This window comes from Pituophis catenifer, unplaced genomic scaffold (genome assembly GCF_029215685.1).
Source record: "Pituophis catenifer annectens isolate HBS135680 unplaced genomic scaffold, rPitCat1.0.hap2 SCAF_3, whole genome shotgun sequence".
In the NCBI taxonomy this organism is placed as follows: domain Eukaryota; kingdom Metazoa; phylum Chordata; class Lepidosauria; order Squamata; family Colubridae; genus Pituophis; species Pituophis catenifer.
Genome location: NW_027256883.1, coordinates 136,999,261 through 137,011,495, shown reverse-complemented (window position 1 = coordinate 137,011,495; position 12,235 = coordinate 136,999,261). Strand labels below are relative to the sequence as shown.

Genomic DNA, 12,235 nt, shown 5'->3' with positions numbered 1-12,235 from the left:
ATTGATGGATCTGAATGTAGAATGCCTTTAGAAAAGTTATAGCTTGGCCCTGAAGAGCCCAATTGCCCCATACAGAAGCTGGGACCGATGAGATAGTATCAAACTTTCCCACTTTGTGGACACTTGAAAAATGCCCCTAGGTACCTAAAGTTAACTGGTTTCATTAGATTACACTATAATTGCCATTTAACAGTTGTTAAATGGCAATTATATGTAATGAGCTGGAGAAGCTTCTTGGATGAGAAGCCAAGCATCTTCAAAGAAAAAACAGAAAGTTCAGTTGCCTCTTAAAACAACTATGACCTTGGTGACTGAGAATCTCTACAGACATTGCCATTTAACAGGTTTCCTTTATGGAAAAGAATTACTTTGCTTCTAATAATTTACATCTAAATATCAATCTTGCATGTATGGCATTTTCATTCCCTTAATGTTACCGAGAGGATGCCAGCATTTTCTGCATACAAGAAAAGAGAATGTACCATCCAGGTGATGGTTGAACTGGATCAAGACAGATATTTAATGAGTTAATGTAAAAATGTCAAGGGTGTTAAATGCATCCCTATTTTATGTAGGAATTGCTTCTGACAGATGTTTGTTCCTAAGGTTTGGAGCTACCTCTTAAGTACTTTTATAGATCTGGAGAATAAGTCAAGTTTTCACATTATTTCAAGAATAATTTAAGTGCCCTTCTCAGATTTCTTAGTGCTTGACTAGTGATTCTACAGTGATGTTTCCAGTCAAATTCCTCTGATTACTTGGTCAAGCAAGGCAGAAATGACTATAGTAAAACACAACATTCTTCAGAAGTTGTTGGACTGGCACTGAGATGTCCACCTTTATTCAACAAATATAAATGGTTCTCCATCTACCATTGGAACTCTGATCAAAGAGCAAAGAAAATAAAAGCATCATACCAAAATATGGTGTGTTTTTTTTTTAAAAAAAAATCAAGGTACTACAACAAAAACGACATCCCACACAATCTTGCTGGGCTCCATTAATAGCTTGGTCCAAATACTTGGAGGAAAAGCTAAATCTTCACAGTCTTTCATAAGGACGGCAATCTGAATCTACAAGAAGAGGATGTTCCATCAAACAGGTAGATGACAAGGAAGGCACATTTTGTGGGCCTCACTGCTTCACAAAGAGGACCTGAAGCCAGATGAAGTCCACCCAGAGCCATGGAAGCTTGCTAAGTGGTTTTTTTCCCCAGTTGCTTTCTTTTACACCAACTTGGCACCAATGTTGTGAGGAATGTTGTGAGGAAAATGGAGGAGAGAGAGGGAGAGAGAGAGAGAGCGTGCTGTGCAAATTGCTTTGAGCTCCTGAAGGAAAGATGGGATGTAAGTTCAACAAACAAACCAATTGGTGCTGCCAAAATATCCATCTCGTTTCTCTCCCAAGACTTCATTTATTTCCCACTCCTTGGCTTGGGATTCACAAATGAACCCTGAACAACCTAGACAAGGACTCATTGGTGCCATTCAAAGGCAGGAAATGGCTGCCTAGGAGCATTCTTTTTCCGTCAGGAGAGGAAGCAATATTCCTAACCCTCCAGGGAGAGATAAAACATGTTCTTAGAGATTCTCAAGTGACATGCAGCTTCGGTATGCAATCCAAGGTCCTTCTGAGCATTTCTGGCGGAGCTCCATCCCTCTACGCCATCGTCTTAGTAGAAGTGCCGATGACGAGGTCCTCTAAGCTTTCACCAAATATGGCGGGGGTTGGAAATTCCTTCGGTCGAAGCCGGAAATCACTTTGGCCGGCGCTTCGCCCTCCGCTCCGCATCCCACTCCCCGCTTCTCAGTCTTGGGTCCTGGGAGCCAGGCGGGAGAGGAGGGAGGCGAAGCAGACTCGCTCTTCTCCCTCTCTTCCCCACAGCCGGCAGCAACCGCACAACCCGGGCAGCTGAAGGGGCGGCTTTGCAGCGAGCTCCTGCTCCAAGCAGCCCCTTCGTTGCTGCCAATGTCTGGGGGAGCTGAAACAGCGTTTTCCCTTGGGGAGGGTATTCGTTCTGGAACAAGAGGAGAGGGCAGCAGTTGTGAAAAAAACGGGGGGGGGGAAAAAACCCAAACAGTTATTTTATCCCCGCTCTTCCCCCCCCCTTTTTTTTTTTTTGGCAAACTCGAGGACCAGATGGTTTCCTCATGTTGCCTTCATCAGGGCAGAAATAGATGGAGAGTGGAGAATTTCCTCCCAAAGATGGACCCTTATCCATCAGCCTCACGTCTGTTCTTTGGCAGAGGGAAGGAGACGTGTGTGTGCGGGAGGTGGGAGGGAAAGCTGGACAGAGAGATGCCTAGAACCAGGTTGAAAATATGTTTTATGTCTGAGACCAAACCTAGTCTGTTTGTGGAAACATCACTGGATTCGAGTCAGCCTGGGGCTTCCAGCCTCCACCTATACAAGACACTGGCTCTATTATACTGCTCCTACCTCCCTGGCTGCAGACGCACCCAACCCCTTTCCCCAAAGAGAGAGAAAAAAAGGAAAATCTGATCATTTCTAAAATTCAAGAAAACTGCCCCTTCCTTCCTTCCTTCCTTCCTTCCTTCCTTCCTCCCTTCCATTTTTTCCTCCCTTCCCTTTCTCACACTATCTAACAGATGCATACAGTTCTGTATATCTCTCTACACCTCTTCAAATTAAGACTCTGGAGCAACTTACCCCAAAACATGTTCACATCCCGGTGGCAGGTCTCCTTCCATGCACTACAACCTCCTTAAACTCTGGCAAGAGCAGGCGGCTTGGGTTTTCCTCTTCCAAAGCAGCAGTAGGGCTGGCAAGGGGTGAGTTTCCCTCCCCTCCATGGCCACCCCCCTGTGACTGAGTAGCACATGTAAGACACCAACAAGGCAGCCAGGTCGATCCCATTGCTTCCCCCTCACATCACCTCCCTGTTCCCCCTCCTGTTAATCACTTGCTTTTTTTTTTTCAAGTGGCAGGCTTTCTGCATATTGCTCTTCTGTTTTAATTGTTGAAAACAAACATAATACCTCTATTGAAAATAAATTAGCTACAAACTCAAATGAGATTCCTGTGTTTCACATAAAAGGAGCAAGCCCCCCCCCCAGCAAACCACTATTATTATTTCCAATGCTGTTCCTCCTAAACCATAATAGGCAGACCGCTGAAGAAGGGGGTGGGTGGAAGGTGGAAATACACCCCATCAGGAATTCCAAAGAATTTCCTGCCCTGGGAACAAAAGTGAAGTCTATATTTAACAGTATCTGAAGCTGTCAGGAATGCTTTGTGGTTGGATAACAGAGTAGAAAAATGTGCAAAATGCAGGCTACTGCTCTACCAAATATGGAAATATTGTTACGTCTAGTGTCTGAATCACCATCTGGAAATACTTACAGCCATGAAGTCAAATGGTAATAACAAAAACTAGGAACAACCGGCTCCCCCAGCTTCAAACAAGATAAGAATTGTTAACAAAGAGCATTAATTATAACTAAATATTATTAAGTATTAAGAGGAGAAATAGTCTGAAGATCTATTGTTGCTTTACATTACTGACAGGCCTAAAAAAACTGTTTCAGGCCCTCAACAAAATGTAGGATTCTGAAGAATTTTAAATAGTGGAGCTTTGGAGTCTCATGCATTTTGAAGATAATGCACATGTTAAAACTCTAAGATACAATATCAAGCTTTTTTTTCCAAAGTAGATATAGTTAAACAATTTATAATTTTAAAGCCATTGCTGTGATAACTAATGTGTAAATTGGAACATGCAATTTAAGTGTTTATTATATTTACTTAGGGTTGGAATAAAGGTCACTGCAAGTTCAACTGTTCTATTTGCACAGCTTTGAAGCTTTCACATTTGCTTTTATTGAAACCTCTTATTCCTCCCCACCTTCAGCCTGTATCCCAACCTGCAAACACATCAAGAATTAAGTGTCTTTTTAAAACCTTTATTTCCACAATGAAAGTGGAAAGCTAATTCAAAACATTTTCATCCAAGTATGAATGCAAAAATGAAAGCCAGTTTAGAACCTAGAATCATAGAACTGGAAGGGACTTCAGAGGTCTTCTAGTCCACCCCCCTGCTCAAGGCAGGAGGCCTTATAACATCCCAATCAAAAAGGCTGGTGTAGGATGAAGATGCTGGTTTAGAAAGTTCTAGACTTAGAAAGACCATGAGTTCTAGTTCCACCTTAGGTATGAAAACCGATTGAGTGACTTTGGGCCAGGCATTCTCTTTCAACCCAACCCACTTCATGTGGTTGTTGCAGGGAACAAGAGGAGGTAGGAGGAAGCATTAAGTTTGTTCACTGCCTCCACTTACTGATAAAGTAACAAAGGCAGGTTAAAAATCTAATAAATAATGGAAGACACTCAGATTTGTTAAAAGCACATCAGAACGTTTGCTTGGTAACTCGTGTTCCTTGCGATGACCTGGAATAGCGGGAACAAATCTTTCAGGAGCAGAAGGGCCGGATTGTAACTACAACCCCCAAATGTAAAAGGCAGAGAAACAAATATTTCCCTCCAAATGCCTTAAGAAAACGGGGACGACCAGCATAGAGTTTCTCCTCACAACCCCATTCATAAAGCTTAAACCACGCCACCAGGGTTTTTTTGGGGATACACCCTTTCGTTCCAGCCCTGGATCACACCCAAACGTCGAAAAAATTTGCATGGCTGTTCTACCCCCGTACCCTTCCCATCTCCCGTTCCCCGTCCCCCCTCCACCCCCCACCCCCCACACATACACCCCGCCGGCCTTTCTTCCCTCCAAGCTTCCCTGGCGTTGAAGCTAATTTAGCCAACCAGTCCACGGGATAATCGGCTAAAAGACACCGGCTTCCCAGGCCACAAGTGGAGGAAATACAACGCGAAGGGGAGAAAAAAAAAAAAACCAAAAACCAAAGCGGTGTTGTGAATGATGGTTTAATAGGTTGAAACTAAGGAGATGGGGGGGGGAGGAAAGAAAGCCCTTGCTGTAAGCTCTCCCTCCCGCCCTCCACCTCCCCAAAGCATAAAGCCCTTAGACAGGGAGGAGCTTGGATGCAAACCGCGCCAAGGAAACATTCCTGAGATGCTTTAGAATTCCTGATGCTTTAGAATCTGGCTCGACGTCAGCGGGGCTGCAGCACGCGGCGGCAGCGTTACGGTATATAAGGCAGCTCCCACTCCGCCTCTGCTCAGACAGGCAAAGGGCTCTCTGAGAAACGTCAGGCGGAAGAGCAAAAGGGGAAGGGAAAAAAAAAACAACACAGAACCCAACAGCCGAAAAGAGACCCGGTGCCTTCTCTCTCTCTCTCTTGCTTTCTGGAGAAAAGGAGTTAGAGCCGGTCGCCAAGGCGTTTAGCATTCCTCCAGGACTCGACCCGTCTTTGAAAGACACCGCCAGAGCAGAACAAACCTCCAACTCCTGTTGTTTTGCTCGGGTTTCTTCCCTCTCTCTCTTGTTTTCCCCCCCCCCTCCGCCTCCTTCCTTCGGTTTGAGCTAAGAAAAAAGGACCGTATATCCGCAGCGTCTGGAAACGATTGAAGATGAACTCGCAGAGAAGAACCAGCTGTTTGATCCTGGCTTTAGCCGTCTTTCAATTAGTAAATAGGGTAGGTGTGGATTTTGATTTCAAATTGGTGCAGGGTTTTTTTAACCCCCGTGTTTATTTTCGGTGAGAAATGTGCCCCTCTCTCTTTTAAATAAAGTTGCATGCAAGGGGAAAAAAAAAACACAGCATGTGTGAATGTGTGTTAGAACAGGGGACTCGCATTCCTATTCGGGTTTAAGAAATAACTCCAAAGTAAACCTATTCAATAACTTCCAGATGAAGAAAGTGCTTGAATGGCTGTAACTGAGTGAACTTCCTGAATGTTTTGCTTATTTAGGGCAGGAAAACTGATGGCTTTAACTATCTTGTTTACAGTAGCGATTGTATCTCATAGCTACGGTTCATTTGTTTCTCCTCCGCAGGTGATTTCTTCTTCCTGCTCAGACACTTGTGAATGTCCTCTGGAGGTCCCCAGATGCGCTCCAGGAGTGGGTCTGGTTTTGGATGGTTGTAAATGCTGTAAAGTCTGCGCTAAACAGCTCAATGAGGACTGTAGCAAGACGCAGCCTTGTGATCACACGAAAGGACTGGAATGCAACTTTGGCGCCAGTTCCACAGCTCTGAAAGGGATCTGCAGAGGTAAGAAGCTGGCAGCTTGGCTCTTTTAATATCTCATTCATGCAGATACATACATTCTCATTGTAAAGTTTAGCAATTTTCAGTCCATGTATGGTTATGCTTTGTTGTTGGTAGATTGGCAGAAGGGCATATTACTTCAGCAGTCTGGAATGCAATTCACTATGTCTGGACTGCAGTAACAGCACATAAGGAAAAGTGATTCCTGACTAACTTATTGTTCTAGCCTAGAGCTCTGGGGGATTGTAGGGCTCTTTACCCATAAACTGGATTTAATAGAGCAGGAGGTGGGGGGGAAACCACTCTGCTAGAGGAGACTTGAAGCCCGACTTACGGTTTCTCTCTTTTTTTAAACCTTTACAGCACAGTCAGAAGGAAGACCCTGTGAATACAACTCCAAAATTTATCAGAATGGAGAAAGTTTTCAGCCCAATTGCAAACACCAGTGTACATGCATTGATGGAGCTGTTGGCTGCATCCCGCTCTGCTCGCAAGAACTCTCCCTTCCAAATTTGGGCTGTCCTAACCCAAGACTAGTAAAAGTCCCTGGTCAGTGTTGTGAGGAATGGGTCTGTGATGACTCCAAAGATAACCTGGAACAGCTGGAAGGATTTTTTGGCAAAGGTTTTGATGTGGATGCTTCTGAAGGAGAATTGACCAGAAACAATGAATTAATATCCATGATAAAAAGAAAACTGAAAATCTTACCAGGTGAGTTATAAATATTGGCTACACATTTTCCTCTGCTACCAAGTGGTGATGGTGGTGGGGTTATCTATTGATATCTACAGGCTTTGCTATGCATGCTAAGTCTTAAGTATGAGAAACTTACTTTTTTTTTTCTTCCTTCTGTCTTAGTCTTTGAAACCGACATTCGCAGCCATTCATTTGAGAATCCAAAATGCATAGTCCAAACAACTTCATGGTCTCAGTGTTCAAAGACCTGTGGAACTGGAGTCTCTACGCGAGTCACCAATGATAATCCTGGATGTAGGCTAGTTAAAGAGACCAGGATATGTGAAGTGAGGCCATGTGGCCAGCCTAGTTACGACTCCTTGAAGGTAAATGGGTCTTCCTTAGCTTTACCCTGTTCTTGTGTCATTTCTAAGTGGGTGTGGTGGGTGTCTTTTAGTCAAAGAGTTTTGGCTAACCACACAATCTCTTTTCTTCCAGAAGGGAAAGAAATGCACCAAGACCAAAAAATCTCAAATTCCAGTCAAGTTCACTTATGCAGGATGCTCAAGTGTAAAAAAGTACCGCCCGAAGTACTGTGGCTCATGTGTGGATGGCCGATGCTGCACTCCTCAACAAACCAGGACTATCAAGGTCCAGTTCCACTGTGATGATGGAGAGACCTTCACCAAGAATGTCATGATGATCCAGTCTTGCAGATGCAGCTACAATTGTCCCCATGGAAATGAGGCGTATCCCAATTACCAGCTATTCAATGACATCCACAAATTTAAGGACTAAGTGGTGATGTGTACAGGCTTGAGAAGGAGGATTGTAATTAATATCTGACTTTATTTTTGAAGTACCAGTGTGGAAAAAAATGAACTCTTATTGAAGTGATGCCTTTACCCCGTGAAGGGCAACATAGAACAACAAGGAAGGACTCTGTGACTGGTTACTCTTACAAAAGTTTGAGCATACTTAAAGCTTCATAGTACTGGAGCAAATTTACTGCTTCAATTTTGGAGCACTTGTGATTACTGATTTCTGTTTCTATCTGTTTATGCAAAGTTTTGTCTGTTTGGGCAGTGAAAACCTTCAGTTTCTACTGTTCAGCATAGCATCATATTTTTGTTGTTTGAAAGTCATGTTGGAAGTTAACACTCCTTTCCAAGGTGGGCATTTTTGGAGTGCCCATCTATGGCAGCTATAAGCATCAGCTACATATTTCATATTAGCAAACAGAAATTGGATGTTTTTAAAGCTGAATATTTTATTTATCAAAATGTAGCTTTGTTTTTGGAGGGAGAAAAAAAACCTTAATACTGGAATAAGTTGTACATAATTTAATTTTATATTCAATGAATTAAAGTTTATTTATAGAATTAATCATTTAATAAAGAAATATTTACCTAATTTCAGTCAATATGATTCAAACTGACGGGAAGGGGGTAAGCAGGATCGTAACTCCATCTACTGTGTAGCACTTTTAACATATAAATGAGTCTTGCTTTCAAATAAACATGCCCACGATAAATATAAAAGTTCTGCCATCTTACCAGAGTCCTGGAGCTAATTATTCTTTCAGGAATGAAGTGGAAGAGTTAGGAATATTTCATAATAAGAAACTCTCTTTACCTGTAATCTTTAAGCACTCTGTTTCACAGATCAGTTCTTGATCTCTAATCAAGGATGTGCCTTCTTACCAAGATGATCAACCACTGCTTTTTGGTAGAGACCCTTTAATTTAAAACATGTTCTACTCATGATTCAGTGAAGTAGACAGCAGCAGCTAAGCAGGACAGTGCTTTGTATGATTTCTACGGTTACTTCCTGCAAGTGAATGGGCTCTTTGTGTGCTTTTCTACAGTCTGCAGGAGGTGGTTTCACTAAATTCAAATTTAAATGAGGGTGAAGCAATTACTGGTCTTACTAAAAGTAAACACGTTATTAAAGAAAAGAATGCCAGGAATTCATCTCACTTTTTGCTGCAGGCTAAGAGCTAACCTCTCCTTTTGCCTTTGATTTCCCCTTTACCTGCAAAAATATAAACCTTTGATCAGGCAAATAAGAGATGGGCACAGAAGGAAATATTACTTTTAGACATTTTTGTCCCATTTATGCCATGCAATGTTCTTTTCTCATTAATTTCCATAATAATTGAGCAGCAAATCTCATTAATATTTAACCTCCAGTTGCAAGGATTAGGACTGATGGATTTGGAATTCTTCTACATTATCTAATGGGGTTTAACAGCCTGGTGATTAAGCCACACACAATCTAGAAACTACCCTGTCTAAACTGGAACACATTAGTTAGTTGCCTCATTTACTCTAATTCTGATATAGATGTATTATCAAGTGTTTTCTTTTGCAAAAAGCCCTGTGTGGCCAATAATGCAGAGAGCATTGGCACCAGTCAGCTTGAGGGAGGTTGGAAATAAATCAGTGAAAATATAAACAGTTTAATACTTAGAAAGAAATTCTGGGAGGTACCTCTCTTCCAATAACCCAGTGCAGATCAGGTATGGTGATGGTAGATTGCTGGTAGCTCAATAGAAGAAACCACATGAGACTGGAATGGAATACAGAATATCTAACATGGCTAACTGAGTTGCATGCAGAATGGAACTTCACCCTACAATATTGTCCTCAGGTTCTATCCATTAATATTGTTACACAGATAAAAGTTGATTCCCAAGGCCCTTGTGGGATAACAGCCATGTTTAAGATATGGACCCACCAAATACCTATTATTCCATTGTTAACCCAGAGAGGAAAGGTGGGAGTATAAGGCCTTAAAAGTGGTAAACTTAAATGGCTCAAAATCCATGGGAACAAATCTATTATGGTTAACAATTGTGTTAGTTAAGGGGAATCCTCCCTGATTACTGGCAGTGTAGCTTTGAATAATTAGATGTTAAGGCAATCAAGAACATTGCTTGACATCTACTTTATGGCTTTTTGAGGTGTTTGACTGGCCTCTGTTGGTAGCCAGAGTATAAACGGAGTGAAAAATTATGCTAAACCTGGTTTACTAAATGACGGGGTAGTCATATCACTAAGCCAAAAAGCAACAAAATACACACATGTGAAAAGTTGCAGAGGGCTTCATTGGGCATTTGAAATATAGAAAGTATTGGTCAGCTTTTTCTAACTTCTAATTTCATGTTGATGCTGCCTATTCACTGCCTCCTCTCAAAAAGAGCAAATAGGAGCAAATATAATAATTGCTTGCCCTGTCCTTTCTCCAGGGCAGTGGATTACTCATTCTAGACAAGGATACAAGCTATGAAAGGAGGAATAGCAGGAATTAGGAGGATGTATTTACATTCAGGGAGTGGGCTCACTGACAACATCTTGTTCAAGGATCCCACAAATCGAAAATACTCACTGAAAGCATGCCTTTTTAAAAAAATAATAATAATTAATGCACCTCCCACAATTCTTACTGGAAAGCAAGTAATTCCTTCCAACTTAAAAAAAATATAATACATTTCCATCAAATTGTGCAGCATACACTTTTTAAAAAACTATTCCAGTGTGATAAAGAAACCTGGACTTAATAACAATGGACATTGTTCAACCCTCTTTCTTCAGGCTCTGCTTGGCTCAATTGCTCTTTAAACCTATTCAACCAAAGGTGGTATCCAATACCTTTGGAAGAAGAAGTAATAAAAAAAAATTCAGATTGTGCAGAAATGAATAGACTAACTTTGATGATTAAGGATAGGGAAGAGTTAGAATATTTCAATATATGGAATTATTTTTATCGTTGGTTGGAAAAGAGATATAAATGATTAATTTTATACTTATGTATAAAAACTCGACTAGAATATTGTTTTAGCAATGAGTTGTTATAATGGTTTGGATGAAGATCAAGATAGAAGAAACTTATGGAAGAAGAAGAAGAATTTTGGAAGATAACACTGAGATGTCACAGGGAAGGTATGACTAATGTATTAAATGTTTGTTTGTCTTAAAAAAATTATTAAAAAACAAAGCTATTTAAACCTATCCAGAGGTGGTATTCAGCTGCTTCAAACCCGTAGCAGAAATCGCCCACCTGCCCCAGTTCTATGCCATTCTATTTAGGTACGTTTTTGAGGGTGGGTGCATGCGTGGAAGGCAGGTGCATGCATGAACTGAGGGCACGCATGCACAAACTGACCATGCCCGTGCGCAGCGAACCTGTAGTAACATTGTGACAAATGTTACCACATTTGTTGACAAACATAATGTGAAACCCACCACTGTATCTAACCTAACATTCTGCATAGCATCATATCAGTTACTATATATATAGGACATGACGTTGCTACTGATAAAGAATGTTATTGTCATAAGATATCAACTTAGCATTTGTAATACTGCATATAATATTTACAATGATTTTCTTTTTAGAAATATGCATTCCTGGTATGTTAACATATAGATATAATACTTCATAATCAAACTACAAATTCTTTGAGGGAGATGGGCAGTTCAGAAATATGAAATATAAGCCAACCAACCCATAAATTCAACTGTTTGTCTCACTTCCATAACAACATTTAATTCAGTGATCAAGGTTATTTGGTAATTTCTGGAATTTAAGATAATCTGGCCCTGAGTCTTAACTGCATTTGAAACTGTCTATGCAACATTTTGTTAACAAAGTATGAAATTCAGTGGAGCTTAAAATGCTGGGTTTCCATTTAATCCAGAGAATGAAAATATATTCTCTGCATGTTGATCTATTTGTAAATTGGTTTCTTATGACAACATGGATGCATTCGTTGGCTCTATTTTTGCAGTTTGTTAATTCACAGAATGTCACTGTGAATTTCTGTTCCGCACTTAATCTAATTCATATTTCAGATTAAATTAAAACACTTCTCTTTCAGCCATACCTGGCAACAATGAACTTTGCCTTCCTGTTCTAGAGCTGAATGTTACTGAGAGTCAATGTATCAGTAACCAAGAATAAATTATCATGTACAGGAGCTGGATTTGGAGTCCTGCACACTTTAAAGGCTATAATAATCTTCTGCTTATCCAGATCAGCCGTTGGTCTACGGTCCAATATTTAGACTGCAAATGGCTCCCAAAGGTTTTCAGCAGAGGCGTTTCCTAGATTAGCTATCTGCAATGTTATTAAAACCCAAAGTGCAAGAGGCTAAACCTAAAGTGTTCACTGATCCTCTGCTGGACTGTGGATTCCCCCATTTTATGAGATTGTCTTTGGAAAACTATGTATGGGTGATTTTCATATTTCACTATAGGGATTGTTCTAAAAGCAATATATTAAAAAAGGCAGCGTGCTTATAGATAAGCCGGGATTTTTCAGCACAGAGATTCAGTCTGTTTGGAATGTGATTGTTTAACCTTGCTGGGCTTTTGTAACCACTCTGTCAGAAAAATTATTATACTGCT

General features: G+C 40.9%; 1 protein-coding gene and 1 long non-coding RNA gene across 2 annotated transcripts in view; one reads left to right on the top strand and one right to left on the bottom strand.

The window, feature by feature from the left end:
- Positions 1–2,732, bottom strand: part of LOC139313929 (uncharacterized) — a 75,074-nt gene extending 72,342 nt beyond the window's left edge. The window contains exon 1 of the long non-coding RNA XR_011600164.1: positions 2,671–2,732. This is a non-coding gene — a long non-coding RNA (uncharacterized lncRNA). The remainder of the gene's footprint in view (positions 1–2,670) is intronic.
- A 2,443-nt stretch (positions 2,733–5,175) lies between these two features.
- CCN1 (cellular communication network factor 1) lies at positions 5,176–8,218 on the top strand. The gene is made up of 5 exons (XM_070941230.1): positions 5,176–5,574; positions 5,936–6,152; positions 6,513–6,860; positions 7,008–7,210; positions 7,323–8,218. The coding sequence occupies exons 1-5, from the start codon at positions 5,509–5,511 to the stop codon at positions 7,620–7,622; spliced, it is 1,134 nt and encodes a 377-aa protein (XP_070797331.1). The 5' UTR covers positions 5,176–5,508; the 3' UTR covers positions 7,623–8,218.
- The last annotated feature ends 4,017 nt before the right edge of the window (positions 8,219–12,235 follow it).